This window comes from Exserohilum turcica (assembly GCF_000359705.1).
Source record: "Exserohilum turcica Et28A unplaced genomic scaffold SETTUscaffold_2, whole genome shotgun sequence".
NCBI classification, from domain to species: Eukaryota; Fungi; Ascomycota; class Dothideomycetes; order Pleosporales; family Pleosporaceae; genus Exserohilum; species Exserohilum turcicum.
The window spans coordinates 1,467,873-1,494,814 of record NW_007360025.1 but is presented as its reverse complement, the minus strand read 5'-3'; the positions used below and the strand labels follow the sequence as shown (position 1 = coordinate 1,494,814).

At 55.5% G+C, this 26,942-nt stretch overlaps 9 protein-coding genes across 9 annotated transcripts; 5 read left to right on the top strand and 4 right to left on the bottom strand.

Moving 5' to 3' along the window:
• Positions 1 to 780: 780 nt before the first annotated feature.
• On the bottom strand, positions 781 to 2,475 carry SETTUDRAFT_41411 (uncharacterized protein; the record flags this gene model as incomplete). Its single annotated transcript, XM_008026927.1, has 2 exons — positions 2,402 to 2,475; positions 781 to 2,348 (listed from the first exon to the last, which is right to left on the bottom strand). The coding sequence occupies exon 2, from the start codon at positions 2,305 to 2,307 to the stop codon at positions 781 to 783; it is 1,527 nt and encodes a 508-aa protein (XP_008025118.1). The 5' UTR covers positions 2,308 to 2,348; positions 2,402 to 2,475.
• Positions 2,476 to 4,392: 1,917 nt separating this feature from the next.
• SETTUDRAFT_19440 (uncharacterized protein) lies at positions 4,393 to 6,151 on the top strand (the record flags this gene model as incomplete). Its single annotated transcript, XM_008026723.1, has 3 exons — positions 4,393 to 4,616; positions 4,668 to 4,981; positions 5,034 to 6,151. The coding sequence occupies 3 exons, from the start codon at positions 4,393 to 4,395 to the stop codon at positions 6,149 to 6,151; spliced, it is 1,656 nt and encodes a 551-aa protein (XP_008024914.1).
• Positions 6,152 to 6,580: 429 nt separating this feature from the next.
• SETTUDRAFT_19439 (uncharacterized protein) lies at positions 6,581 to 9,252 on the top strand (the record flags this gene model as incomplete). Its single annotated transcript, XM_008026722.1, has 2 exons — positions 6,581 to 7,581; positions 7,632 to 9,252. 2 exons carry the CDS (start codon positions 6,581 to 6,583, stop codon positions 9,250 to 9,252), a joined length of 2,622 nt encoding a protein of 873 aa, XP_008024913.1.
• Positions 9,253 to 9,324: 72 nt separating this feature from the next.
• Positions 9,325 to 11,987, bottom strand: SETTUDRAFT_115527 (uncharacterized protein; the record flags this gene model as incomplete). The annotated part of the gene is made up of 2 exons (XM_008027288.1): positions 9,325 to 11,714; positions 11,802 to 11,987. The coding sequence occupies 2 exons, from the start codon at positions 11,985 to 11,987 to the stop codon at positions 9,360 to 9,362; spliced, it is 2,541 nt and encodes an 846-aa protein (XP_008025479.1). The 3' UTR covers positions 9,325 to 9,359.
• Positions 11,988 to 12,602: 615 nt separating this feature from the next.
• Positions 12,603 to 13,361, top strand: SETTUDRAFT_88420 (uncharacterized protein; the record flags this gene model as incomplete). The annotated part of the gene is made up of 1 exon (XM_008027287.1): positions 12,603 to 13,361. The coding sequence occupies one exon, from the start codon at positions 12,603 to 12,605 to the stop codon at positions 13,359 to 13,361; it is 759 nt and encodes a 252-aa protein (XP_008025478.1).
• Positions 13,362 to 13,560: 199 nt separating this feature from the next.
• On the bottom strand, positions 13,561 to 14,332 carry SETTUDRAFT_153687 (uncharacterized protein; the record flags this gene model as incomplete). The annotated part of the gene is made up of 4 exons (XM_008027286.1): positions 13,561 to 13,691; positions 13,748 to 13,796; positions 13,856 to 14,175; positions 14,242 to 14,332. 4 exons carry the CDS (start codon positions 14,330 to 14,332, stop codon positions 13,561 to 13,563), a joined length of 591 nt encoding a protein of 196 aa, XP_008025477.1.
• Positions 14,333 to 15,563: 1,231 nt separating this feature from the next.
• On the top strand, positions 15,564 to 17,511 carry SETTUDRAFT_115519 (uncharacterized protein). Its single transcript, XM_008027285.1, has 5 exons — positions 15,564 to 15,805; positions 15,863 to 16,071; positions 16,136 to 16,298; positions 16,354 to 17,194; positions 17,258 to 17,511. Exons 1-5 carry the CDS (start codon positions 15,739 to 15,741, stop codon positions 17,280 to 17,282), a joined length of 1,305 nt encoding a protein of 434 aa, XP_008025476.1. The 5' UTR covers positions 15,564 to 15,738; the 3' UTR covers positions 17,283 to 17,511.
• A 922-nt stretch (positions 17,512 to 18,433) lies between these two features.
• On the bottom strand, positions 18,434 to 20,812 carry SETTUDRAFT_115516 (uncharacterized protein; the record flags this gene model as incomplete). Its single annotated transcript, XM_008027284.1, has 3 exons — positions 18,434 to 19,680; positions 19,741 to 20,322; positions 20,372 to 20,812. The coding sequence occupies 3 exons, from the start codon at positions 20,810 to 20,812 to the stop codon at positions 18,589 to 18,591; spliced, it is 2,115 nt and encodes a 704-aa protein (XP_008025475.1). The 3' UTR covers positions 18,434 to 18,588.
• A 1,033-nt stretch (positions 20,813 to 21,845) lies between these two features.
• SETTUDRAFT_163033 (glycoside hydrolase family 15 protein) lies at positions 21,846 to 23,823 on the top strand. The gene is made up of 2 exons (XM_008027283.1): positions 21,846 to 22,229; positions 22,282 to 23,823. Exons 1-2 carry the CDS (start codon positions 21,944 to 21,946, stop codon positions 23,565 to 23,567), a joined length of 1,572 nt encoding a protein of 523 aa, XP_008025474.1. The 5' UTR covers positions 21,846 to 21,943; the 3' UTR covers positions 23,568 to 23,823.
• Positions 23,824 to 26,942: the final 3,119 nt, after the last annotated feature.

Sequence of the window (26,942 nt, the reverse complement as noted above, 5' to 3'; positions counted from 1 at the left end):
CATAGTAAACCCGCAATCCTAAAACAGCCCTTGTCACAGACAAAGCTACATAGATACAAAGATATCCACAAGTACAGAACAAATAGCAACCAACTTGACCCCGTGTCGTCGTCTTGTTGTGTCGTGTTGGTGTAGCCTGCGTAACCACTAGCACATCAACCAAGTATACCGTGGCTTACTACTACTACTAGGGTCTCGAGTTACTTGACCGTGGGTTATCTTGTTCGTAATACTCCAAGGGAGACATGTATTTTATATACAAGGGAGCACCGAGAGCCGTATCTATCATTACATGGCCATCTCGTGCTGTGCAGAGCCATATACTACAATACAAGAAGACATTTCTCCTCGTTTTGTGTGTGTGTGTCTCTCTCTCTCTCTGATTTTTCTTCCTCACTAGGTCGTCACTACTGGATATTAAAATGAGTCCCGTTACATGGATTGCGTGCATCCAACACCCTCATAACGTCGTTATTCAACAAGAGCAGAAAAAAAATGTCAACAAAGAGATGTGTATCCGCCCCGCCTACCTTTTGTGTGTGTATGTGTGTGTGTGTACATGCATGCCTTGCAACATTGCCTTTTTTCCCTTTTGGCTACATTTCCGTATTTCGTATACACAAAGCGAGAGAAAAAAAAGAACAATCAAGAAATAGGAATAGGAAAACGACGAGATACAGCTGTGCGTTGCGAAAATGGGTATGCATGCATATATGAGAATCGATTGCGAGAAGCAGGGCTGGAAGACTGATGTTTTCAAAAAAAAAAGAGAGGCAGAGATTAGAAAAAATGAGTTCCATAGCCATTAAGAGGCGGCTGGAGAAGAGAGGGAGGTTGCTGTTGTTGGACAATATTCGCGGGGACATAGTGTGCTTGATAGGGGTGCTGAGGCATGCTAAAGTCGGCGACGAGAAGAGGATTGCCAAAGGCGGTTGGTCGGCGGGGTACGGAGGCTGGGGCTTGTGCTGGGGGCGGGGGCGCTAGAGAGACTTGAGGCATCTGTTGCTGAACGACAATGTGTGGCTGCTGCTGGTACATGGAGTTGCCGTCTTGCATTTGCCCGTTAAGCTGTTGCTGCTGCTGCTGCTGCTGCTGCTGTTGCTGCGGTGGTGGTGGCTGTTGCTGTTGCTGCTGTTGGTCCTGGTTCTGCGGAGTATCCCAGCCCCACTTTTGCTTCAGTTCGGTATTGACAAATCCTACTCGCCACCCTGTCTCTTGTCGAATCTTGTCAAAGATTTGGAGAACCTCTTCTTGCTCTCGCCGATCGGTGAGAGACTCGGCCGCAATGGCAAGGGACCTTAGTGCGACGCTAGCGACGCCGCGATCTTTGACATGTGCGCTAATGCCGCAGATAAACTTTGAGTTTTGCTCGAGCATGGCCCACATTTCCGGCTCGCTGGTTGCTTGTACTGGGTTGATCTGGGCCAGGAGAACAAGAGACGTGTGATAAAACAGGCGGGCGACGATTGATGTTCTTTTGATTAACCAGACTTCTGGAAATGCTGAGCCAGATATGGTCTGGCCGGGATAAAGATAGGCCATTGGATGCATAGTTCTGGGGATGTTTTCGTTCCATCTGTCGGTCATGTCTTTGAGACGTAGCCACTCGTTGTGGCGGTCCTGCAATGTTTGTCTAGCGACTTCTGGGTTGCGTGGTATTGAAGCGCGGAAGTTGCATATCCTGGCAACAATATACAATATGCGATGTGTCCAGACCTCCTCTTTTCCCGATTCCGTCTCTGGCGTAAAGTCCATTTCAATGCCCCAGTCGTCTGGATCCCACGCGACTTGCCAATTGAAGTGCAGACAGCTCAGAATCTCCATGCCCACGTTGAGCCAGAAACAGGCAGCTCCGATGCCTGTTGATTTTGCATTCCACCGGCACTCCTTGATCAAGGCGCGAGCCCCGGCAATGTGGTTCATCCGTTGTAGTGCGCGCTCGGCCATGATCTCGTAGACATTTAATATGACGGCAGTTGTCGCACATAGAATGGTGTCGCGGTCGGGGTTTTGGAGAGAATGCAATAGGTCGCGCGTCGCTACATCATAGTAATGCAGTGCCTTTTCCTCGCTGTACTTTGGATTGACAAGCGCAAGATGCCGTGCGCCACATGCAAGAAAGGCATGTAACAGCATCGGCTCGTTGAGCGCATGGAAGGGCAGCAATCGCGAAAAGTGCTTATGTGCATCCATGCTATCCATCCAAATTCCAATTTCTTCGACAAAGACCTGCATGTATAGGACCTCCTCTTGACTTTTCAGATAGTCGCGGGTTGGAAGCGGGGCGGGGCTCTCAGATTGTTCCATTGTGTATGTCGAGGGCGTGGGGCCGTTTGAGTAGTTGGATACTGAGCGAGAGTTAGCAAAGGTGGTTGAGTGGGAGAGGTGTGGAGCGACTTGCTTGTCCGTCCATGCTGGTGCTGTGCGCGATGCTGGTCGAGGCTGAAGTTGAGCTGGGCTTGCTGGTACGAGTCGTGGGGGATTCCCTGTACTGGTGGGAGGGGTTGGCGCGAGGCATTGGGGGGGCCCATGCCAAAGGCGTTGTCGCCCATGGGCAAGTGCGTGTCCATTTCCTCGACGGGATACATTTCTCGACCACCGACGTATTCCGAGGCAATTGTGCGGGATTCGTCCATGAAGGCTACCTGGTAGTCGATGCCCTGGGGAATCAGGTATGCGCTGCGTTCGCAGGTGGTGTCGAGAAAGTTGAGTTTCTTCCCCCAATTGCAGTCGCGCTGCGACTTGAGGCAGTTGTTGCACGTGGGCTTGGACTCGTCGCATTTGAGATGGCGCTCTCTGCACGTCAAGCAGCCGGTGCGTGTGCGCTTGGGCTTGTCGTCGAGTGTGGCATCGGTAGCGCGTTTCCTCGTGGGCAGCGACTTGTTGGTGGGGGAATCGTTGTTGGAAGACGGCGTGGAAGTGTCTGGCATAGTGGCAGCCTTGTAGTGCAGTGAGCCGGTAGGCGTGAGGCCAGGGCGAGGCCCGGAACAGGACGTGCAGCGTGGCGAATGCGGTGGGCCGTGTCCTGTGTGCTTTTTGGTTGTCTGGGTTTCTGGGGAGGGGGCGGGGGCGGGCGTGGATTTTGTCGAGGGCGGCAGAGAGGCGGCAGGCAGAGAACTCCGAGAGTCGATGGGGTCAGGCAGGGTGGTCGCAACAGGGCGTGTTTCGAGTGGTCCAAAGCGGAATTGCAACGCGAAAGCAGAATGGTACGGGTTTTGGACAAGGCGATTAGCGCAACTGAGGGCGATGGAGGGCGGTGGAGGGCAAATGTAGGCGAAAAGCAGGGGAGGCAGGGCAGGGCAGGGCAGGGCAGGGCAGAATAGAGCAGAGCAGAAGCCAGCGGGATGAAGGCCAAAACCAGAAAAAACAAAACAAAAAAAGCACGTCGGCGCAGGGCTTGATTGAGCAGATGGACGCGAGTCGCGCGAACCAGGTAGAATATTGGAAAAGCAACTGGGGGGAGAACAGGCGAGGGCGACGGGGAATAGGGAGGGGGGGAGGGTGGTGCTGTCAGGGTGGTGCTGTCAGGGTGGGCGGGGGCAGGTGGACGCGAGGGCCGGTGGACCGTACTATAAGTAGCGGGTGGGTGTGGGTGTGGGTGCAGCACTGACGGGCCGCTTAGAATAGAACCGCCATGTCCAAGACGGGCAGCGGGCGTGAGAGCGAGAGCGAGAGCAGCGAGAGCAGCGAGACGGGCGACGGGGGGCCGGGCATTGCGTGCGACCAACGGGGCCATGATGTGCGTGTGCGTGTGCGTGTGCGTGTGGTAGAGGATGGTATTGGCGTGGGCGTCGTCTAATGTTGCAGAAGATTGCAAATAAGCTCGCAGCCCACCAAGATCCCTGCGTGCATCCATCCATACTCGATACACAGTCGATCCATGCTCGGCACTAGATGCATCCATGCACAGACTGCCTGTTCTTGCCTGTTGCCCTGGAGGACTGTTGCTGTAGTATGTACCAGCAAGTGGTAGTTGGTGTAGTAGCAGTAGTAACCAGGCACATGGTAGATGGACAGAGATGGACGGCGCTGTCAGCCTCCGAATGACGTCACGCGGATGCAGCCATCGTGGCCCGCCGTCAGCCTGCCGTCTTCACATGGCCATGGCTATCACCATCACCACCACCACCACCACGACACACCTGCACCCCCGAATGCAGGCTGCATGCTGCAGCGACGGGCGCGGAGACGCATCCGGGACCGCGCTCGGCGTTGCTTTCTTCTTGTTGTTGCACGCGCATGTGCATAGCTTCTTGGTGGTCGAGGGGCGGCGCCGAAAAAGCAGCGGCTGGCTGTCGGTGGCCCCACTTCGGCTGCCTCGCCGATCCCATCTCGTGCCGGCCTGCCCAAGACGACCACTTCAGCTTATGATGAATTAAACAAACCCTCCACATGGCCGCTCTGCCTCCCGCCCTGCCCACCTGCATCCTCCGCGGCCACGCCTCCCACGTCCACTGCCTGCACTTTGCCCGCCACAACGCCCATCTGCTCTCGGGCGACGCCCACGGCTACGTCGTCTGCTGGCGCCTGGCCACCCAGCGCGCCGTCTACGTGTGGAAGGCCCATGCCGGCCCCGTCCTGGCCATTGCCCAATGGGGTTACGACCGCATTATTACGTGAGTCTCATCTCCATGCCCTGCTGCTGCACCACCCAATGACTTCCCCAGTCACGGCCGCGACAACTGCCTCCGGGTATGGCAGCTCACCCCAGATGCTCGCTCCACCCATGCCCTCGCTCTCCCCGCCGACGCGGACAAGCTAGACGCCGCGCTGCCATGGCTGCTGCACGCCCTTCCCGTCAACACGCTCAACTTCTGCGCCTTTGCCATGTGCCCCCAGCCACGCCAAACCCGCTCGGACCCTGACCCTGCCCCCATTCTCATCGCAGTCCCGGGACGCGATGACAAGCAGATTGAGGTTTGGCAACTCCCACATGAGCTGCTGCAAATCGTCGTTCCTCGCGTCGAGGCCGTCGAAACAGGTATAGATGCCGCTGTCGAAGCCTGGGCGCCAGATATCGCTAACACCGCCAGGAATGGTCATGGCGCTAAAACTGGCCCGCCACCCACGCTCGCAGAAGCTGCTGCTCTTTGCTGGCTACGAGGCTGGCGTCACAGCAGCTTTCACACTACCGGCAAACCACACCCGCCCTAGTGTCGATGCAGCCGAGCTGGTCTATCTCAGCCAGCCGCACACGCAACCCATCCTGTCCCTGGACGCCTCGCCCGATGGCGATTTCTACTTCACTTCGTCGGCAGATGCCAGGGTCGCTATGCACCGCCTGCCAGATCTCACATCTGACATCAGCGACCTGCATCCCTATTCTCCCTCTTGTCAGGGCAACTCTGCAGAACAGGCTACACCTTCCGATAAAGACCCATGGCGGCCGACCGATAACACTCCAACCAAGAGTCCTGGAGGTAGACCATCAGAGGCAATAAAAGTCGATTCTCAAACTTCCGACTCGTCCGAACCTTGCCTTTCGTTTGCAAAGGTGCCTGCCAAGAAACCTCCCCACACACCTAAGCCCGGAGGGTTAGCCTCTCTGCTCTCTTCGTCCTATACATCGCTCCCCCGCACCAAGCCTGCCCAATCCACCCGCCCGCTAGTGACGGTGCAGCCCCCGTACAAGACGATTGACACCAAGCATGCTGGCCAGCAGTCTCTCCGGGTCCGCTCGGATGGCCGGCTCATTGTCACTGCTGGCTGGGACGCCCGCATCCGCATCTACAGCAGCAAAACCCTCAAGGAAGTCGCCGTGCTAAAATGGCACAAGGAAGGCGTGTATGCAGTAGCATTTGGCCAAATATTGACAGCAGAAGACCTAGCCAAGCAAGAGGAAGAAGCCTGCTTCATGGCTGCCTTGAACGAGGCACAGAAACAATCTACACGGGATAGCGAGGCACACGATTCAAGCGTGCAGCCCTTGGTGCACAAATTGGATACGCTGCTTAAAGTAGGTGGTCATGACCCCACACAGGCAATCAGGGAAGCAAAATCAGATGCAAGTTTCCAGCAGCTGCTCGGGCAGTACAAGCCAGATGGACGTCTCCAAGGCCGTATCAAGGAACGGGAAGACGAAACCAAGATGAAGCATTGGGTTGCTGCTGGGGCCAAGGATGGCAAGGTCAGTTTGTGGGAGGTATTTTAATTTTTAAAAAATGGTTAGTTAATTTATCCCAATTCAACAGACTTGAATGATATCGCGGCCATCGAGTGCCACAATGTAGTGAGGCGCGATCCGCTAACTCGATCTTATACAATGTTGCGAGTCGAAAAGGTGCAAGGCTGGCGTCGTGTCCCCCGCAAGCCGAGGCACGAGGAAAAGGCCGGGGAAGTGGGTCCACCATCGTCGCAGGCGCGCCGTCCTCTGCGCGTCACCGTACTTTGCGGCTTACAACATGCCATGACATTGAATCCCACGTCTTCCACGACAGACGAAATTTAACAGACCAACTCACAGCAGACAAATCATAACAGCGACAACGCGTATACCCATGTAATCGGCGCAACCCATTGCGCCCTCTCCCGACGAGACGTACCTCCCGGCGCACAGCAGCCTGCCCACCCTCTCAACACCATGGCCCCCTCAGACAATACACATGGCTCTCCGGCCTCGGAACAAGCCCCCGACCTGAGCATCACTGCCGACGACAATGTGCACCTCCACGCTGCCGGCTACAACGAGTCGCCCGATCGCGGCCTCATCCACAGCTTCGCACGCTTCCGCTCTTCGCCCCTCGACTTTCTACGCGAAGTCTCGCTCCACTTCTCAGGCACCGGGTGGCGATCCTTTGACAATCATATTGGCCAACCAGAGTTCTACCCTGGCTTCAGCGAGGAAATGAAGGGGAGGGTGCTGAGTAGCCCCATGCTCCTCGCCAAGATCCGCGAGCTGGCCGACAAGAGAGTCGACGTTGAAGCCAACGAGGGCCTGTTGCCCAATGACGATCGGAAGAGCAGGAGAAGGGCTGAGATAGAAGAGTCGCTGCTGCAAGTCAGCGAGGGCTGGACAGACTCGATGATTTGCAAAATGGAAAGCAAAACCTTTATACGAGGTGCATACTACTTTGCGACGCAGCTCTTGACCAGAGCCTACCACCAAGGTGTCCACGTTTCGAGCGAAGAGGTCCTGCGCTTGCGTGCTGTGGCGGAAAAGGCGCAAAAGGATAAGCACTCCATCATCTTCCTCCCGTGCCATCGCTCGCATGTCGACTACGTCTCCCTCCAGATTATTTGCTACAGGCTGGGTCTTGCGCTGCCAACTGTAGTGGCGGGCGACAATCTCAACTTCCCCGTCGTGGGCTCTTTTCTCCAGCATGCTGGCGCCATGTGGATACGACGGAGCTTTGGCGATGATCAATTGTACATCACGCTCGTTCAGGCCTACATAGACACCCTGTTAAGATGCGGCTACAACCTCGAGTGCTTTGTCGAGGGAGGCAGGAGTCGGACCGGCAAACTCCTGCCACCAAAATTTGGCATCTTGAGCTACATGCTGGATAGTGTGGCCAGTGGAAGAGTAGATGATGCCATCATCTGTCCAGTGTCAACACAGTACGACAAGGTCATCGAAGTCGAGTACGTTTTGAATTCTCAAGCACAAGATTGACAGGCTAACACGGAAACAGTTCATATATCAGCGAACTCTTGGGCCAACCCAAGCCCAAAGAAAATCTAGTCGACTTTCTATCTGCCTCGTCGGTTCTCTCTCTCAAACTTGGCCGCGTAGACGTCCGGTTCCACGAGCCCTGGTCTCTCAAATCATTCATCACCCAGCAACGCGAACGCTTCTCCAAGCTCCCCCGACAGCTCAGCACCAAAGAAGAACGACTCCGCCTCCTCCACACACTGGGCTACAAGGTGCTATCCGAGATCAACGACGTCTCGGTCGTCATGCCTACAGCCCTCGTCGGCACAGTGCTACTCACGCTTCGCGGCCGCGGCGTCGGCAAAACCGAACTCATCCGCCGCGTAGAATGGCTCAGCAACCGAGTGCGCGCCCAAGGCGGCCGCGTCGCCCACTTTGGCAATCTCCCCACAAGCGTCGTCGTCGACCGCGCGCTCGAAGTCCTCGGTCCAGGCCTCGTAGGCCTTGTCCCGGGCCTCCCTGAAGACACCTTTTACGCCGTCGACCGGTTCCAGCTTTCCTTTTACCGCAACATGACGATCCACCTCTTCATCCTGCAGAGCCTCGTCAGCGCCGCCCTCTACATGCACGTCAAGCAAGGCGGCGGCCCAGAGTACCAGAGCATGTCGTACACGCATCTGCGCGCCCAAGTCCACTTTCTCTCCCAGCTGTTCCGCGGCGAATTCATCTTCCCGACCGAAGGTCTCGACACCAATCTCGCAAAAACACTGCGCGGCCTCGAAAAAGACGACGTGATTACCCTGACGCGCGCGGAATCTCCAGCAAGCCAAGAAGGAGCAGGAGGAGGAGAAGAAGAAGAAGAAGAAGAAGAAGAAGATGAAGACGACAAATTCGAATGGATCCAACTCTCACCCACAGAACGTGCCCAAGGCCGCGAAAACTACGATTTCTACTGCTTCCTCATCTGGCCGTTTATCGAAGCCGCGTGGCTTGGTGCGATTAGCTTGATGATGCTTACACCACCACCACCACCACCGTCTTCCTCTTCTTCTTTTTCTTCTCCCAACAACAACAACAACACATCACCACCCTGGCTCGACCTCAAAAAAACCCAAGACCACGCCCAGCTCCTAGGCAAAACCCTCTACCACCAAGGCGACCTGTCCTACTTCGAAGCCGTAAACAAGGAAACGCTCAAGAATGCGTATACGCGCTTTGAACAGGAGGGCATGATTGTCGTGGCCAAGAAGAGAGATGCCAAGGGAAAATCGGTGCCGTGTATACGGCTGGCGGAGGGCTGGGTGCCAAGCCGTGGTGGTGGTGGTGGTGGTGGTGTGAGTGAGAGTGGAAATGGAAATAACACTGGAATCATACCCGACGGTCCTCTCTGGCGCTTCGCCGAACGCATCAGCGCGAGTCGGCGCGAAGGCAAGAACCGGCGTGATGGCGCGACGGTGCAGACGCGTGTCTTGAAACTAGTCGATTTGGTTGGGAAACGGCTGTGGGAAGGTGCTGTGGCTGGGCAGGATGGCCATGAGGAAAAGGAGAGTGGTGCTGATGGTGCTGGTGCTGGTGCTGCAGAGGGAGCGGGAGCGGGAGCGGGAGGAGACGAGGCCAAGGTGAAGAGTATGCGGAAGAGGGGGAATATGGCTAGGCTTTGAGAGAGAGAGAGAGAGAGAGAGAGAGAGAGAGAATTGGAAATTTTGTAAAGAGTACTTTTTTCTTCTCTTCTTCTCTTGTTCAATGTATCATCATGACAAACAAGCTACTACTTGAGGAGAGTGCCTCGCTCATCATCGGTTTCCTCTTCGTCGCTGTCTGTTTCGAATTCGCTTTCTTCTTCGCTCTCCTCTTCGTCCGTCTCTTCCTCTTCTTCTTCTTCTTCTTCTTCTTCTTCTTCACTCTCCGTCTCAGTCTCGCCATCCTCTTCCTCCTCGGCTAGCCAGTCGTCCAGCGTCTTTTCCTTGAGCGGCACCTTTGGTACTCCGCCAACGCCCGTGTCTCCACCCACGCCGTTCAGGCCCCTTGGACTCATGGTGCTGTCACCCGCCATTCTGCCACTGCTGCCTGCGGCTGCATCCAGCCTTTCGGCTGCCGACATGTTCCTTGCCGTTTCATACGCCGATACGTAGTTTGACGAAGAAGTCGAAGCGGCCTCATCACGTAGCGCTGCGTCTGGTTCTTCGCCCTCTTTGACCCACCGAGGCAGGTTTTCGTAGCCCTTGAGGCCACCAACGCCCCCCTCATCGCCAATGACGAGGCTGGCGCTTCCCAGCACATATCCTTTTCGAGTCTCACTAGGACTGGGAATATGCGGCACCGGCTTGGGTGCCAGAAGTAGGAGAGAGGCAAGTTGCGTAGAAGTGGGCGTCGCGAGTAATGCCCTGTAGACGCGAGCACGGTCGCGGAGGTCGTATGAGGTATCATACCTTACCAACAACAAAACGTAGTTGTACAGTGCCTCGATGATATGCGGCTTTTCCTCCTCTTGGGGCTCCGTGTTTTGTGCAAGCGAATCAAGGTGCTCGTCTCTGAACCCGCCCTGTTCTTCAAAGGTATCCAACGGATTCGGCTTGGGCTCTTCCACCTTTGGTTCCGGGGGCGGGTTGGCTGCCAAGTGATGCACATAGACCTTGGCTGCTAGCAACACGATTTGAAGTTTGGCTGGCTCCGCTTCGTCCGCAAAGCCTTTGACCAAAATGCGTAACACATCCGCTGCAATGTTGTTCTCCGGATCAAGACCGGCGAATTCGCCGACCAGCCATATGATGCTTGCGCGAGCTTGAGGGCTCGTGGCTGCATCCAAATGCTTTGCCAACCGAACAACCGTCGTGCGATGGGCGTTTGGATCTCGCTGGATGAGATGTCGGATAACCTCGAGCGACTCGGCTACTAAATGGGCATCGGCAGAGCCAATGTGCTTCAGGAGTAGCTTGAGACACCTGGCAGACGTCTGGGGACTCGTTGCAGGACTTTGTGAGCAGCGTCCAATTGCGCGTACAGACTCTTTGACCAGGGCTGGATCCAGACTACCCGAGTGTGAGAAATGGCTGAGCTCGGCAAGTATCAAGCTCTGTAACCTCGATTGCGCGTGCGGAAAGATCAAAGTAAGCAGTTCGAGCTTCAACTGCCATATATGCGGTGCATCTGTCGATCGTACCAAGAAATGCGTGTAGTACTTCACAAACGGCTCGGGGTGCGCTAAGCAAACCTGCACAATGTTGTACAGGGCTATGTGCTGAATGTCGCCTGCAGATCGCAGCAGGGAGATAAGCGGCCCGATGGCCTGGGTCAGGTACTCGGGCGTACCGAGGTAGAGGTAAGTTCTCACTACCGCTATTACCACGGCAGCGTTTCGGGATTGAAGAAGCGACTGGCAGCCTTTTAGCAACAACTCCAGGTCTGGATCTAGCACGGCAATCTCCTCCATATCCTGCTCTTGCTCTTCCTCAGATTCGCTCTCAGAATCATCGTAAAAGCCCTTGGTAGACTGTGTGGGTTTGCTGTTCGTGTTGGCACCGGCCGCCTTTTTGACCTTCTTGGTCCGCCTGGGAAAGCACCTCCGGGCATAGACCATCATCAGCCGCAATGTAGCCAGCTGTCCCCACTCATCCATATCGACCAGTTTCCGTACCAAGGAGCGGTAGTGTGGGTGTATGAGGTCCAAGCGATCCGGGCACAGCTCTAGGAATGCAGAGACGGCAGCCCCCGTCACGAAATACTGCTTGTCGCCCAGCAATGCCGAGAGATATTCCAGCAGCTGCGGTTCAGTGTTGGGGTCCAGTCTATAGCACTTTGGTATCGCCAAGGCCGCTGCCCTCCTCACATACGGCGACATATCTCCCGAACCGCGCTTGATTCCCAGGCTCACAATCTGGCTAATGACGGGCACGCGGATGCTCGACATGACGCGCAGCGCCAGTGCGCGCAGCTGGGGATTCGTGTCGGTGAGCGACTTTTGTATGGTATTGATGGAAAGGAGAGCGGTATCGGGTTCGTGCTCGGCATGCTGAAGGAGGTATATGTAGACGAGCTTCTTGACCTGGAGCGAGGGCGAGGCAACGTTCTTGATTACGTGGGAGAAGAAGGGCAGCGTTTGCGAAGGCGGCTGTCGGTAGGACATCTAGAGCGTCTACAGTCAGTCACTACACGTCCCAAGGCGTGGCGTGTGTGGTGAAAGGGAGCGAGTTGATGGTGGGGCTAGGCATACAGTGATGACTCTCCGCAGCCCCTCCAAGACGTCACGCTCAGATCTGCTGTCGAGGAGCTTCTTAAGCTGGCCCGAGGGCAGCTCTCGCGTGGGGGCGCGGCGGACATTGCTGGCATCGCGGGCGGCTTCGAGCGTCAGGTCGCGAGCTGTAGAGAGAGACCAATGAGCAAAGTTGGACGGATGCATAGCGAGCAGACGACGCAATTACATGGCCAGGAGCCACGGGACGGGCGCGCATGGCAGAGTGAGCCGCCGGGCGTGAGATGGAAGGGCGAACGAAGGGAAAATCACGAAAGGCGCCATACCTGTCTCCAACAAGCTCGATATGCGACTGATGGACTCCATTACAGCGACATAAGCCCGCGGGGAAGTCGAGAGGAGGGTCCGGAGGGCGCACGAGTCGGCTCGTCACTGCCCACAACCAGGATGGCAACTAAGCAGAGTCAGGGAAAGGGGGCGCTGGGCTGCGTGGTGGTGGTGATCCGTGGCAGCGTGCATGCGCTGGGGGCAGTTTCTGGAGGCATTGCCATGGCCAGCGAAGGGAAGCAGTGGTGGGGGGAGGGGGGCGCTGACGGGGAGCGGGTACAGCCGCCGATTGGCACTTGCCGGCCGAGCGCGACCATGACTTGGCTTGACGAGCTGCCTTTCTACTAATGTAAAACTGTACGGCACGCGGCACCCGCACCCCCCCCCCAAGAACCGCAGCCCGCAGCCCGCAGCCCGCAGCACATAGCGACGACGCGCTCGACCGTCCGACCGACACATGGCAGCCCAACTCGGCTTGACAGTCCAGCATCTGCCATGTCGCCGACGCCGGCAGTGCTCCGCCCGCTAACGCTGCCGGCACTGCTGCACCATGTCCTGACGACACAGCCGACCAGCGCCCGCCCGACCCTGCTCATCGTCTGCTCCGGTGAAGAGGCTTTCGTCGAGCAGCTCGCCGCCCAACTGCAGCACGCCCGTGGCCATGGCGACGGCGACGGCGACGGCGACGGCGCAGACGAGCTCCAGCGCCTGCTGGCGCCCTCGCTTCACAACCTGTCCACGACTCGCCATGTCCGCCTTGCTTTTTGCCCATCGGTGCCGGCGCTGCTGGCCTACCTGACTGCCTATGGGCACACCGCGGCCGGCGCAGAGGAGCGCGTCGTCTTGGTGAATGCGCTGGCCTTGCACGCATCCACGCCGTCCTTCTCGGCCCAGGGCCTGTCACGATGCTTTGCCACGGCGGCCGACACGGCGCTCAGGACCGGCGTCCAGCTTCACATGGTCGAGTGCGAGCAGCGTCATCATGTCTATGCAGCGCGCGCCGACGAGGATGCCGAGCCGGAACAGGGGCTCGACGCGAGCCGACGCCCAGGCAACACGGGCGACGCGTGGGAGCAGGAAGTGTCCATTCTCAATGTTTCAGCACGCAGGTTTGGCTCGGGCAGCACGGAGCGAGCGTGGGCAGGCCGGACCGTCAAGGCGAAACGGATCGCAGGGAGGTGGTTTCACTTGGACGAGCTCGACGAGCGTCCAGCACACGCGAACCACGGAGATTGGACAAGTGAGAGGCGTTGAAAAATTTTGATTCCTTCATGCTACAAGATCGATATCGGGGCGGACGTGTGTGTCCGTCTAGATGGTCGACCGTCAGCCGTCACTTCGTTACTTCGTAGGAGATTGAGCACCCTGGATATCCACCGCTTCCAACTCAAAGACAAGACCATTCTTGGCCACGTGGCGACATGGCGCCTTTCCCACCACTGCAGACGTGGCATCACCAGTCCTTCTTGATGTCAAAGGACCACTTGAACTGCAGGTGGACCTGGTTGTCGTCGTCGACAAACTTGGAGAGGGCCGTGTAGTGGCCGCGGCCCAGCATGCCAGAGGGCGCGGTTTCGGGCTCGACTGGAGGCATAGTCAGTAGGGTAGCGCGGCAGCGTCGCTGGGGCGCAAAGACATACACTTCTTCTCGTAGAACGGCTTCTCCTCCGTGTTGGGGCCATATGAGCCCTGTCGAGACGGTTAGCGTGTGCCCGACGTGTGCCAGCATGGCGGCAAGAGTGGCGTACCATCATCTCCTGCAGCTTGTCACTGACGCCCATGCGGGTGACCTTTTGCAGGTACTTGAGGCCAGCCAGGATCTCGTGCTGCACCTTGAACTGGGCCTTCATGCGGAAACGAGCGCCCTCCTTGATGGTGAAGGGCTTCTTCTCGAGCTCCTCGAGGGCGCCGGGAGCGCGCAGGTCGATGATGATGTCCTCACGGCCCTCGACCTCGAGGCCCAGGGAGAGGATGATGCATTTGCGCGGGTCGTTGGGGTCCGAGATGTCCTTGCCCTGGCCCAGGCCCAGAGAGGCCTTCCACTTTTGCAGAGACTCGTCGTTCTGGTCTGGCGGGCGGCGTGGTCAGCAGCGGCGAGGCGGCGAGGAGAGCTGCACAGTGTCGTGGCACCTACCTAGCTTCTGGTACTCGTCAATCGTCTTCTTCTCGCCGACCTTGAAGCCCTCGGTCTGCTCCGGGTGGAGGTCGTCTGCGTGGTCGGCCATGGCTGCTGGGGGTGAGTGTATGTGGGATGGAAGGGTGGGTGATTGGGCGTAGGGGCGGCGAGAGAAGGGTGTGGAGAAGTTGAGGGTCAATTGGAGGAATGAGGGGCCCAAGTAGGCGCGGCCTCATGTTGAGCCTCGAGGTTAGCGGGGCACTTTCACCGCTCCAGCAGCTCAAAGCGGCCAAGGGGGCTCGTTCCTGGCGGGGGCCTGCCGCGTTGCTGGGTGGACCGTGGACCCCTTGGATATGCCGCATATCGTCCAGACTCGTGCTGCGACACTGTTGTTGCATGAGCATGCTGCTGCTGCTGCAAATACATATACACACACGCCCCCCGCCGCCAGTGACAGCTGGTTGAGGGCGCAGACGTCTCACCCTCGCGCTTGGGTGCAACCCCGCCTGTTCCCCAGCAAGACGAAAAAACTAAAAAGCACACTGTCCAGTCTGCCAATGCCATTGCCAGTGCCAGTGCCAGTGCCAGCGCCGTGACGTGTTTAGCGCCAGCAGCGACAGCCGCTGCAGTCTCTGGTCTGGCTATCGCCTCGGAGATATTGTCAGGATGCAATAACAGGACTAGCCTGTGTATATATGCAGGCGGTCGGCATTGCCTGCTCCAGAAGACTCCAGCGCGGGTGTGGTTTTTTTAATTTTTTTTTGCATGAATTCATTCCTCTTGCCCTGGGGTGCCCGTTGCGCATCCGATGCGTTGAGTGTAGGCCAGAGTCACCACCACCCAATAATTGTCAACCCTATGCAACAATGGCGATGCGATGCGTCTCTGTTTGGCAGCCACTGTTGACATTTTTTGTAGTTCGCCGTGCGCCGTGTTTGGGGCCGGCCAGCAACGCGTCACGACAAAGAAGCGCCAACGCGTGACCTGAGGCCTTGTTCCGAAAGCAGCGCGCGCCGGCTGCTGGGCGATGCTGCGTGAGGCGCGCGATGGCAGGACAATATCGGCAGCGCCAATCGGCAGGCGGAAATCATCTTTCATGCTGTACGAATTAGGTCGAGCAGTTGTGGGTGCGAGGGCGCGCAGGCATTGCCCGGGGGTGGCTGGGCGGGCATTTGGCAGCCGCTAGTGCACAGGGATGGCATAGCACCGCTCCCCCATCGTCGCTCCGGGGCGCCTCACTGCCTTTGTCGCATCAAACAATCCTTCATCACGTCGCTCGCGCGCGCGCCTCTCCACCATCGTCGCCCCCGTCCCCCCCGTCGCACAACCCCCCACGAGCCGCCCCTCGACGCTCTTCTGCGCCCCAGCACGCCTCGGCCCTCCCTGCACTCGTCCCGCCAATTGCGCGCGTATTACGTAGTCTTACTCCGACACTTTTCGCGACTCTCCTTGCGCTGCGCGCCCCCCGTCACCCGTATCCATTGTAATCCCATCTTAGCCGACAAGCCCACCACCATGGTTGTTGATCGCGTTCTGCCCGAGAGGAAGAACCCTCTGCTCGAGCCCACCGACTCGACAGCTGGTACGTACCCGTTGCGCATCTCGTCTATCCGCCAACGCGACTAATAAACGCGCAAAGTCGACATCCTCATCGAGAGACGCCGCCTGGGACAGACCAACCTGGGCGTCAAGGCCGGCCAGGTCGGCCTCACCAACGCGGCAAAGCCCGAAAACCTGGGCACCTTTGACTACGCGCACCTGAGGGTCCCCTTGCCAAAAGACCTCTCGGGCTCTGGCATCTTTTCGCGAAACCGCATGTCCGCCTTCCCCGAGTCATATTTCTTGATGGTACGCCATGCAAAACAATGAGCGCATTGCCGCAAGCGCACCCGACGACTAACGCGACAAACAGCGACGCAGCAGCGATGGCTACATTAGTGCTACCGGCATGTTCAAGGCTGCATTCCCATGGGCATCTCTGCAGGAAGAGGAACTCGAACGCAAGTACCAGAAGACGTTTCCATCCGCCGGCGCTGAAGAGGTAGCCGGCAGCGTTTGGATCGCGCCAGAGGAGGGTGAGTGTTTTGGCAGTCTCCACCTGGCATGAATGGTGCTGACAGGAATCCCCAGCTCTTGCGCTCTCGGAAGAATACTCGATGCGCCACTGGATAGAGGCGCTGCTCGACCCCGCGCCCATTGAGAAGGGCAACAAGGACAAGGCAAACGTGCACATTCAGATGCCCCCCAGGTTCGACGTTGCAAACGCACAACCCGCCACTCTCCCTACGCCTGGTCTTGTTCGCACAACGCGCGCACGTTCGGCCCGATCCGTCTCACCCAGCAAGGGCATGACACCAAGTCGCAAGTACGCCACCCCACGCAAACCACGAACGACACGAAGCACCGTGAAGCCAGACGTCAACAAGGCAGACGATGTCTTTAGACCCACCGAGGCCGTTACTCCGTCAAGTGCGCTGCAAAACATTATTGCTAATGGCGTATCGGAACCCGTCACACCATCAGTCGAGCGCGAGGTCAAAGAGAAGGAGCCAGAAGTCGAGGCTGCGCAAAACGGCGAGACAAAGCCAGAGCCTGAGGTCAAGGAGGGCACAGTCCGCATTGAAGTGCAGCAAACCGTCGAGACCAACGGCGACACGGAGAAGACGAGCACCAACGTCACAGTCGATGTCCCACACGACCATGCTGCGCTGCCCGAGCCCGAAGACCCCATGGCCATGATTGCCGAGGCCAAGCGTATGGTTGCCGAAGCACAACAATTCGACGCCAACTCAGCAACCACGGTTACGCGGTCATCGAAGCGTGGCATCGAAGACGTGCTCGACGCGGAGGATCTGGCCGAAGAGCGCCTCAATAAACTCGCAAAGGTCGCATACACAACCGAACAGAAGATGACAAAGGAAAAGGTCACACGGAGGGCACTGGTTGGTCTAGGAGTCATGGCTGCTATTGGGTAAGTCCACCACTACTTCGTTCACCAGCAAGAATACGCTGATAACTAACACATTTCTCACAGAACCGCATTCCAATACTTTGTATAAGTGTGCGGATCCATATATCTCTCTCTGTGTCTCTCTACATATATATCCCTCACACCTTTTTTTTTAATTCGATCTCACCTTATTTCTTGGATTGGTGGTTTTTTTTTGCGCTTTTTTTTTCTCTCTCTCTTGATGTCAAATGACAAACTCCTCCGCCCGGCTATGTATGTGTGTGTGTTTGGGGGGTTTTTTGGGTACACCCATGGGAGGGGGGGGGGATGCAAAGGGCAGGGCAATGCGCAGGGTAGGGTGTGCAATGGGAAGAAGCAATGGAAGAAACTCGTTTGGAACTTCACTCTCATACTCACTCTCACACTCTTATGCAATTACTGCTACTACTACTACTACTTGCCTCTGTCTACCTAGCCTCTATATCTATGTCTCTCTCGATGTCGATCTTGATCTCTCGATGTCGATCTAGCTCTCGCAGATACAAATACCTCCCCCCCCCTCTCTCTCCATCTGAATGTTCTAATGTAGTCTTTTTTTCTTTTTTTTAACGTCCTTTACTCCTTTTTCTTCTCTCTCTCTCTCTCTCTCTCTCTCTCGTTTTGTTATCCTTACTGCATGTATATGTGAGTGGGAAATTAGAGACATTGAGCAAGAAATGAAGAAATGAATATATATATAGAAAGAGATAAGATAGATAGATGAAAAATAAATAAATACATACATACATAAATACATACATACATACATACCACTCTTTTAGTCATTGCAATTTCTATAACTTAATTTTATCATCTTATCATCTCTCTTTCTTTTTCTCTTTCTCTCTTTCTCTCTTCTTTTTTCTTTTTTCTTTTTTTTTTAAAAAAATCCTTCTTTTATACATGTCATGTATATATATATGTATATATATATGTAGTGGTTTGCCTAAGGTACTGCTAGACACTGTTTGACAATGGCAATGGTGGTGATGATGATGATGATGATGGTGATAGTGGGAGATGATAAGGGATCAAGCATAACAATGACTGAAGAAAAAGGGTAGGAATAGGGATAGGGATAGGAATAGGAGGGATAGTTATCTATATTTCATGTATGTATATGTGTGTGTGAGAGCGAGAGAGAGAGAGAGAGAGAGAGGAAAGAAGCAACCAACCAAGGCAAGTAAGGCAAGTAAACGTGATACTGAATAATGAATTTTTTTTATTTCACGTCGAATACACATGTCGGTATTCTTTTTCTTTGCTCCATACTCCTTCATTCACTTCTTGCATACCATGACTTATTCAGAACCCCCACAACGCAACCCGCTCTATACATGCATGCATCCTACCTCGCACCTGGCTAGCAGCTATTTTCAGCCGCCCCCCCTCGCCAACTCGCCCACCTTCTGCACCGCCTCTTCGAAATCATCAAATGCGAGAATCGGCAAATTGGCCTCGTCTAGGATCCTACGTCCAGCCTCCTCGTTTGTGCCGCGTAAACGCACGACAACGGGTTTGTCGACACCGACGTCTTGGAAGGCGAGTATGATTCCGCGGGCAATCATGTCGCCGAGGGTGAGGCCGCCAAAGATGTTGACGAAGACGACGCTGACGCGGGGGTCGGCGAGGATGAGCTTGAAGCTCGTTGCAATGGTTGCGGCTGTGGCTTTGCCGCCCGTGTCGAGGAAATTGGCGGCTGATGTGTGCGGCGCGAGACGCAGGGCTAAAGTGTCGTTTGTGTTGAGGGCGAGGCCTGCGCCGTTGACGAGGGTTCCGACGAGGTTGTTTGGGGTCGATTGTGCGTCTTGGTCTTGTGTGCTGGGAGTGGGGGAGAGAGGGATATACACGATGCCTGCTTCTTCGGCTTCGCGCTGCATCGCGCTGATAGATTCAGCATCGCGCAGGGCGTGGAGGTCTGCCTGTCGTTTTCCAGATTTGAAGGCTGCGTCGTCGAAGAAGAGGTAGGGGTCGTAGAAGAGGAGGTCGTCGGTTGAGACAGAGAGGGCGAGCTTGACGTGGGCGTCTATGGCTTCCTTGGCTACGTAGAGTTTCCATAGGTTGTGGATGGCTTCGACGAGCTGGGCTTTGGATTTCGGGGGCAGCGCGGAAAGTTGCATGTGCGCAGTTGCGGCGGCGATGGCAGACTCGCTGGGTCCTGTGCGGTAGTCAAAGGGGAAACGGCGTACGCGGCGGTCAAGACTTGAGGGGGAGGCTGTTGGGGCGGCAATGATGGAGGGGGAGCGGGTGGAGCGGTCAGGTGAGATGCCCAGGTAGTGGGTTGAGGGTGAGCCTTCGGGCGGTACGGTGAGGTTGATGTTGTAGGATTTGAGAAGATTTGCGGATTGCTCTTTTGTGAGGTGGAGTGAGCGTGTCTGCTGGAATGAAGGCCCTGTTGTCGAATTGAACATGGGTCGTCGTGTGCGAACTGTATGGTATGAGCGACGTTGCTGCGCTGCCGATTGCTCCTGTGTATAGTTAGCATTTGTGCAGTCTTGCTTGGAGTAGCAACATACAATCTTTCTGACGTTACGGCCTGATTTTGCGAGAATCTCCTTCATGACTCCGCCGAATCTGGCAGGATGATCAACCATGGTCACACCGGCATTCTCCAATGCCTTGTATTTTGCCTCGGCGGTGCCTTCTCCAAGGCCAACCCAGGCTCCAGCATGGCCCATTACCTTTCCAGGCGGTGCTTGGAAACCTGCAATGACGGCAGCAATTGGTTTAGGATTCTTGACGCGCTTCCGGTAATCTTTGATCCAGTCGGCCGCCTCTTCTTCCGTGGTACCTCCGAGTTCACCAGCAATAATAATAGCCTCTGTGTCTTCGTCATGCTCAAAGACTTTGAGAGCATCGATAAAGTTTGTTCCTGCAATAACATCGCCGCCGACTGCAATGCACAGACTCTGCCCAAGACCCGCTCTTGTCAAGGATCCCACTGTTTCATAGGACAGCGTGCCGGACTTTCCCACCACGCCAATGTGACCCGGCGAGAATGTGGGCAGGGGCTGAAAGCCAATTCTGCATTTTCCAATGGCTGAGATTATTCCTGGAGCATTGGCACCCACAAGTCGCGATTTTGATTGAGATTGCAGCATGGAGTGAATCTGACATTGTGAGTTTGAGTTTGATAAGTTTGTGAATTTCTTGACTGACTCTCATGATATCATGCAGCGGTATGTGCTCAGCCACAGCGACGATGAGCGGGACCTCGGCCTCGATTGCCTCTTCGATTGCAGCCGTTGCCTGATGGGCCGCAACGTAGATTCCCGTGGCATCCGGCTTCAACTGCTCCATGGCCGCCCTTACCGAAGGCAGGACGGGCAGTCCCAGATGCTCTCCGGAGCCGTTGGGCTTGACGCCGCCAACGACGTTTGTCCCCCATTCTATTGACTCCTTTGCATTTGCAGTCGCCTGCTTTCCGGTGAAGCCTTGGAAAATGACACGGGTGTGGGCGCCGATCTTGAGGTTTTGGATGGTAGCATCATAATTGCTGCGCGTGGAAGTGGTGGAGAAACACGCTGATGGGATTCGACGGCCGGGGTTCCGCACCCTGGACAGGCTGCTGCGCAGGTTATTCGCCTGGTGGGCGAGCATGGCTGATGCGGTGAGGGTGCGCCTTCAGGAACACGTCATAGACTTGGCTGTGCGGCGGGAGCAGGAGGGCGAGCGAGAGCGAGTCGACGTGTGGCCGCAGGGTATGCGCGCGCAGCCCGAGTGTCGTATCTGGGAGAGTATTTTTTTTCTCGACAGGCGCAGCGGACGTCGTCTTGACATGATGGCATGTACTGGGAATAGCCGATGCGGATTGGGCGGCGGCGGCTACTTGGCTGCAAGTAAGTAGCCGAAGGGAGCTATGTACTTACCCCTCAGCCGCCGCCCGCGTCGGAGCGTGTCGGGAGGTTTTGGAGGCTGCACGTGTCGGCACAAATGCCATGGCCGCACCCGCGCGTGGGTGGGCGTTTGGAGCAGCAGTGCTATCCTGGTTCCACGACAGGCCCTGCATGGTGGTGAGTCTGACACCGAGGCTGTCGTGTCTGAGTTGTCTCGGGCTGTCTGAGTCGTCGGTGGCTGCTGGGGGGTGCCCTTGTCGTGTACCACGTCTGCAGCACCGCGCAGCGACGGCGGGCGGGCGGCTTGCACATGAAATATGCGTCTCTCTTCTCGCGCGTGCTGGAGCCTCGGTCGTGGTTGTGCGCCGGGCGGTGGTGAGCGTGGCGGGCGGGCGTTGGGTTCATGTGTGGTGAGAGTGCCTTGCATGCGCCTACCCCAGATCCGCGGGCACGGGTCGCGTGACGTTGGTGGTGATGACTCGCGTGCTCTCTTTTACATCACCCGCCCAGCTGAAACTGGACCTTGGACGTCCGCGCGACCTCGTCCACCGCCTCTCACTCGTCCACGCCATCCGCTAGCACGCGCACGGGGGTGCTCGCTGTCATGGCCGCCGCTGTCATGGCCACCCCGACGCCCATCATGGCACATCCACATCGTCATGGCCGCGCGAACGGACGCCGTGGGCCCTCTGCCTGGCCCCGACGCTGCTTCATGCCTGGCCGCCATCACCTGCCAAACCCCCCGGGTTCGCTGATATCATCCGCCATCTTCCTTTTGACCTCCTTCATATTTCACCCGGGGAAGCGCTAGCTATGAGCTGCTGATCAACCCACGCTCCTCTTCACCACCCGCCCTCTCCACACACGTCCAGGCACTCTCCTCGGGGCAGCCATCATGCTCCCTCGCCTCGTCCTCCTTGCGGGCTTCGTCCCCTACACCTACGCCCTCTCAATACCCCGGCTGCCCTCTCTCGCCACTTTTGCTGGTGCCGGCCACTCGCAGCAGCAGCAGCCGCTTCAGGATCCCTTCGATGCCTGGATACAGCATGAAGAGGAGGTGGCACTCGACAAGCTCCTCGCCAATGTCGCGCCTGGAGGCAGCAACGTCAAGGGAAAGGGCGTAGCCGATGGCACAGTCATTGCCAGTCCCAGCCAGAACGGTCCCGACTACTGGTACCAATGCAAGTATAGCCCGATATCACCTGACGGCCTGCTGGAGCTGACATGTCATAGGGGTCCGTGACGCTGCCATTACCATGGACGCTCTAGTCAACATCTACGCCGACGATCCTACGTCTTCACGTGCATCTTCTCTCTCCACTATCCTCGACGCATACACTTCCCTTCAGAGTAGTATCCAGCACACGTCCAACCCATCGGGCAAATTCGATGACCTTTCTGGCCTTGGTGAGCCCAAGTTCCGTGTCGACGGGAAGCCCTTCACCGGCTCGTGGGGAAGACCGCAACGTGATGGCCCCGCTCTGCGCGCACTGACGCTCATGCACTACCTACGCGAGTACAACGCATCACACCCCTCGCTGTGGACCTCGGCCGGCTCCGAAGACTTTTACGGTCCATTCTATACCGCCGAGATGCCTCCGCGTAGCATCATCAAAGCCGATCTCGAGTATGTGAGCCACTTCTGGAACCAGTCTGGATTTGACCTCTGGGAGGAAGTCGAGGGTCTGCACTTCTTCACCCTCATGGTCAGCGCGAGAAGTTTGAGAGAAGGCAGCCATCTCGCAAGGTCCTTTGGAGATGCTGGCGCGGCAGACTGGTACCAGGAGCAGGCTGAGTACGCCGAGAACTTGTTGACCAAGTTCTGGAACGCACAGAAAGGCCATCTTGTTGAAACGCTGTGGAGCAAGAGGACCGGCTTGGACTGCGGGCTACTTCTCGGTTCTCTGCACGCCCTTCCTAAAAAGGGATCAGAGGATGCTGCCGTCTACCCGCCGTGGTCTGATGAGATTCTTGTGTCTCTGCTCGCCTTGACACGCGACCAGCGCAACCGTTTCCCCATCAACAGCCGTCCTTCTGACCAGGACGATGAAGATGTAGACGAGACTTCTCTGCAAGGAACCGGCATTGGCCGTTATCCTGAAGATGTGTACGACGGCTATGGTAACTCGCGCCGCGGTGGCAACCCCTGGTTCCTATGCACCTCTTCCGCCGCTGAGGTCCTGTTCCAGACCGCTTCCCACGTTTCTGTCGCCGGAACACTGACCATTACTGAAACCGGCCTTCCTTTCTACGAAGCTCTCCTTGCCAGCTCATCTCTCGACGTGAACACGGGCACTTTTAGTCCCTCTGATGCACTCTTCCACTCCGTCATCGAACGCCTACAGAGCGTTGGTGACGAGTTCCTCCAAGTCGTCAAGACGCACGTCGATGCCGATGGCAGGATGAGCGAGCAATTCGACCGTGTGACTGGCTACATGAGGGGAGCCGAGGATCTGACTTGGAGTTACGGCGCATTCCTACAGGCTGTTAGAGCGCGAAAGACCACCAAGCAATTGTGAGGTGAGGCGTTATGGGCAACAAGGAACGGCGTTTGTTGAAACAAAGAAAGAAAGATTGATGACGACGACTTTATGACTGTGAAAACATTTTCCCTATGATAATTCTTAGCCTGGAGTTGGGACTGGGGGAGTTTTTCTTTTTCTTTTTCGAAAGCATCACGACATGCTAGCTATATACCCTCGCTTTGTACAAATTCTCACCTTTATTTATTTCTCGCCTTCCGGCGATGGACTCTTGGAACCTCACAATTTTTTTTCTCCAAATGCCCCTTTGTATCGTGACTTTCCTTCTCCCTCACTTCCCCCACTTCACTCGTTCACTGTGTATTTTGCTCATGAATTTGGTTTCTAGTATCTCTTTTTTGATATATATTGACTTGAGGATATTTTCGCACGTATCACAGCTGCAGTACTTTAAAGCCAAGTATATATGATACATGTGTATCTTTAATAGACTGTGTTTCTGGTTTGCTCATGGTTTACGGGATTTGTGTTAAAGGATAAGAATGGGAGTGCAAGTAATGAGTTTGCCTTCTACACAGCGACGAATAGATGTTGGTAACGACACGCGCGACTTGTATTGCCACCTGCTCTGGCAACTCCCCAAATAACAAAGCCCTAGCCTGAGCCCATCTAGTATTTGCATATGTACGTGATTGGGCAAGTCATACAAACTCCAGCATACATGGACGTAGCAAACCGTCTCATAATCAGTCATCGTCATCGCACACTTGGGACTGAGCTTTTTTTTTTCGTTGTGGCTGGAAAGGAAATACTTACAGAGTTTTGAGTAATAACGATGAAGCTATTTTTGCCTTGTAAGTTGCACGAATATATATTTTGATGTCGAGTTTTCTTGGATATTTGTAATGAGTAGAGATACTGATTTTTTTTGATTTGAGTATAGGACAATTACACACTTTGTCGACGCATCATTACGAAGTAGTGATACTTACACAAGTTTTTATTTGAGTGAAAAAACACCATGTTGAAATAATTACACACATACACACCCACACACCCACACAACTTTTCATCCGCGTTCCCCGTTAATCCCACTCATTTTCTTCTTCCACATTTCCCTCTCCAAAGGTCATTCTACTGATAGCCGTTATTCAACCCACCGGCACCACGCGGTCGGCAGTCTTGTCACAGTGCGGGACCAAAAGTAATAAGACAGCAGTATTAAAATTTTAGGCTGGATGCGGCAATATAAGGCCAAGTGGGACGTGCAGGTAAGCGGTGTGCGGTGAAATAAGAGGGCTATTATTATTCTTGGGTGCTTTGAGGGGGGGGGGAGGGTGATGCACTGCCTGGCTATTTGGCGGAGTCAAGGCCCCGTTCTGAGACGGTGGTGTCATTTATGCGGCGGTTCCTGCGCGGGAGAAGCATTCTGGAATAGTTTTCTTCGATACTGTGGGGTTTCATTTTTGAGACGGTGGGCTTATGGTATTTTGCGTTATGAAAGTGTCCTTTGTCTTCTGTTCATGTAAGTACGAGGACCTTGTGGTGTACAAAAAAAAGAAACCAGGGATGACGACTGGTTGCACGACATATACAGAACAAGGAAGCTAGTATACTACATTCCGAGCCATGTGGTCAGTCTGCATCGATGAAGAATTGGACATGGCATCGGCTCAAAGGTGGCACGGCAGGGAAGTGGTCAATCTAGATCGTGGCAACTGCAGTGGCAAGGAGACGCCAGCAAGCTACCGCATCCAAGGTAATGGCCCAAAATGCCCAGTACGCACGCTATTTCACTTGAAACCAAAACAAAACCTACGCCTCTCACAGCCGTACCCTTCATAAACAGTGGTCCAACCAAGCTCCGCTGGTTCACCATTCACCCGCCGGGACAAGGCTGGACAAGACATCTTGTACGATACCAAGAGGCTGGGCAGAAGTAGGGCGTGATGCAATATCAATCCGGGGTGCAGGCGGGCCACGAGCAACTAAAAAAACCGCCTTGGTAAAACAAAGCGCTTGCGCAATATCTAGGGTAAATGGTGATTCGTGGCCATGTTCCCCAGATTACCAAACATTGTTACAATTCTCCGCATGTCGGCAAACAGCATCTGGCATGTAGCAGTTAGTCACCATCCTGCAGGAAGGGAGGGGGGTGGGGGGGGGATGTCATGCGTCTACTTGACTCGCATAGCCGGAAAAGGGAGAAAAATAAAAGCATCGCCGGGACAAGTGGCAATGAGTTAGTATGCGTAAAAACTGTGGCGGCCTCGTGCGCTGGTGCACAAGAAAATAATGAGCATGATAATATACATAAACCTGGCAGTACAGTTCGGGCGTGCACGTGTCTGCAGGCGTACGGAAAGATAGGCTTTGCGGGTGTCCGGTTACTCGGTACTAGAGCCGAACGGGACTGTGAGAAGGAGATGAGGGCGGAAACGCCCGGGCCATTGGTCTGGCTGGGCTTGGCATCGAACACCACGGGTTTGCCAGTCGTCTCCACTTCACTTCCCCCTTGTTCCTCCGCTAGCCTACATACTACATACTGACAAACAGTGTGGATACTGCCAAAATGTGTGTGTGTGTGTGTGTGTGGGAAACACCTGTCGCCCAAGGCAAGCCAGCGAATTTCCCGTTTTCCTTTTGCGCTTGGACGGCCCCGCGCTAATCCCCGTGCTGTCTTGTCTGCAAATCCCCTCCCGGCCCGTACCTGAATATCACCGGTGAACGCCAGCGTAGAGAGACCGAGAAATACGACGTTCCGACTAGCAGCAATACGCATGTGGCAATGTATACATACATGCATACCTCTCCGCTGCTTCCAAGAATACAAAGCCCTCCGAAGCTTCACGTTGATTGCCGCCTCTCGGGTCCACGATTCAAGTCGTCCTGCCAAGTCATTGTTTAACCGTTGGTAAAATTTAAAAGTGGAAAACTTGGCATATGCATGGGAATGAGATGGTGGTGGCACGAGTGGAGGTGTCTTGTTAGCATCGTAGCCGTACACCTAGTGCGCCTAGATGCAGCCGCCGCCACACCAGACGGAGATATGGCAGCCTCTAAATTAATGGGACTGCACCGCCCTTGTCCCGCCCGCCATGTTTCAGCCTCCTCCATCCAATCACGGCTTATGACTTTCTCGAAATGGGCAAACCGTTTGCATGCTGGTCTGGTACTATTGGCCCATATGGGCTCCTCTTGGACGCATTCTGTGATGAAAGAGCCAAGACGTACAGATTACTCCTCCTTCCGCTACAGCCTTTTGATCTACATCCTAGCTTCTAGTGGATAGAATCCCGCCATCATGACGAGAATGCTTGTCTTGGCTCTGTCGAGCTCCATCCGGGCGTATCTCCCCTTGACGGCCATGCTGCTGTGGACATTTGCAACAGCGACAGCGAGTATAAAGCC